The sequence below is a fragment of the Morone saxatilis genome, unplaced genomic scaffold, assembly GCF_004916995.1.
Source record: "Morone saxatilis isolate NCDOM2014 unplaced genomic scaffold, NCSU_SB_2.0 Contig8, whole genome shotgun sequence".
Classification (NCBI taxonomy): domain Eukaryota; kingdom Metazoa; phylum Chordata; class Actinopteri; family Moronidae; genus Morone; species Morone saxatilis.
In genome coordinates this window covers 14,056,787-14,058,995 of record NW_023340257.1, presented here as the reverse complement: position 1 = coordinate 14,058,995, position 2,209 = coordinate 14,056,787, and the positions used below count along the sequence as shown (strand labels likewise).

Below are 2,209 nucleotides of genomic sequence, written 5' to 3'. Positions count from 1 at the left end.
GAACCCCATGACTTCACAACACACACACACACACACACACACACACACACAGATGAAGGGAGAATAGGGAGATAAGCAGCCCATCAATTCACAATCCCCCTGCTAATGACAATGAAATTCACATTTACAACATTGCTAAGACCTCCCACTTTTTTACTCCCAATTCTCAGTCCCACTCGTTCGGCTCTCCCGTCTTTTCCTCTCGACATGTTTAATGATTTCGGCTGTCACACGAGTGTGGCGGACAGAACGAGTGGGCGACATAGGTATAATTAAAGCTTTGCTGAGTGCGTTCGCACCTTGGCAGATGTAATTAGACACATCCTGGTGATGGGAGCGTCTGGCACCTCACTAGTTTGGTGTGAGCAAAAAAATAAAAACTGAATCTCTAACTGCTGGTAGAGATGAAGATACAAAGCAGTTAATCTCTGATTGTGTTTTTATTTTCTGTGTTTCTTCTCACAAATCAATTACACACAAGCAGCTGAAATGTTTTGCTCTCTTCGGCTCCTCTTTCGCTGATACTTCACAACAAATTAAAATGCATCCCAATTTCCATTTTTTCCCCCCCATTCTTCTAGGCCCGGGTGATGACCCAGATGTCTCCAACAAATAAGTTTAGGCAGATGTTTGGACTGAAAACAGTTGTGTGTTGCCTCAGGTAGTGGTGAGAAATTAAACCCTGTCCAGGAATTCAAGTTTGAATACGAGATCCAAAGAGTTTGAAGGTTTACAAGACGCCAAAACGCTGCAGTTCATGAGATGATGAGTAGGGATTTAAGTCTGTAAAGTTATTATGCTGGCAATCATTTCATCTTTGATTGGCCAATTTAGCATTTTGTAGGATGATGTCATGTTGGGGCTGTTGGTCTGAGCAACACTAAACCCCTAAAAGACTGAAATGGTGAGAGCCGTCAGACTTCTGCATTTTTCCTTAACCTTGAGGCCTTGTTCAATATAATTGATTCTTTTTTTTTTGTTCAAAGCCACACTCTGATGCCAAATAGTATTCCTACTATATCAGCAGTTTCTGCTGTGGAAACATGGCTGCATTTAGAGACTTGGTTTGTAAAATGCTGTCGCTCTATGTACAATGATGCAGCTAAAGTGATTCGACTGACAAAATGCGAGTTGTCTCGGGGTCTTTACAACTGATGACTCTAATCATCTAGTTTTCCTGGGCAGCCCTACACCAGTGTAGGACTTGTTGCCTGTCATTCCCCATTTCTGTCCCCTCGTTTCCGATTATCTCTCCAGCGTTGGCTGTGTAATAAAGGCAGAAAAAGCCCTTAAGATGCACGTGAAGCCAATTTATCTGATTTAAAAGAAAGGCTGAAAAACAGGGAACCAACCTGCCCCACAGCTGAGGTGACTGTGGTAAAAACAAAGACAAATGACCCTCGAGCAGCCAGGTGTGAGACGGATACAAATGAGAAGCGATTTACCTGTAGAGTCTGACATCAATCTTACGCAGTGTCTCTCACCTAATGAACATATTAGGTTAATGGTCCAGTTTAATCAACATCTGAAGGAGTGTGACCTCTGGAGAAACACCTGGCTCCTTTGAGGACGTTTCAAAATCAGTGAAGAAATTTGCACTTTAAAAAATGGCGAGAGCTTTGGAGAGGAATCAGGCTCATGAGGGAGAAGTGATGCATCAGCATAACGCTCACTCTTTTCCAAAATGAAAGCCGGCCTCTCTCATCCGTCCTGCTCTCAGATATTCTGCCCTCTTTCATTTCTCCTCAGAGGCATCATTAGATAAGGATCAATATTCAGAGAGGGAGGCTGCTCAGGCCAGCCCTCTATTTTTAGCCCCTGATGAGTGTGTGTGTGTGTGCAGTGCAGGAACGATCACTCCCATCAGCAGCACTGCGAATGCCACGTCTCCATGGCAACCCCACCTACTGAACAGATGAGGAGAGCACGCAAATCCGGCCACGCTGGAGCAATGGCTGATGCCAGACGGAGCGTGAGTGTGCCCGCGATTTACGCCTCCGCTGCCACGTAGATGCACCGCTGCGTGCTTACGACATTAATGTGGTCGACGGGATACAGTGTGGGACAAACGTGAATGAAAAAGTACAGTGCTGTTTTAACAATAACTAGTATAAGGGTGGAAAAAAAGGTAGGAATCGGATGTAATTTACGGCTTCAGACTTGGTTCCAGCTCATGTTCAGGTGAAACAACCAGACCAGGTGAGGAGGA

General features: G+C 44.7%; 1 protein-coding gene across 1 annotated transcript in view; it reads right to left on the bottom strand.

Annotated features, from left to right (window-relative positions):
* The window catches only part of mettl16 (methyltransferase like 16), a 19,092-nt gene that overhangs the window by 11,907 nt on the left and 4,976 nt on the right, over nt 1-2,209 (bottom strand). Inside the window, exon 2 of the mRNA XM_035680641.1 lies at nt 1,118-1,160. Within this exon, the coding sequence (XP_035536534.1) occupies nt 1,118-1,160 (43 nt within the window). The remainder of the gene's footprint in view (nt 1-1,117; nt 1,161-2,209) is intronic.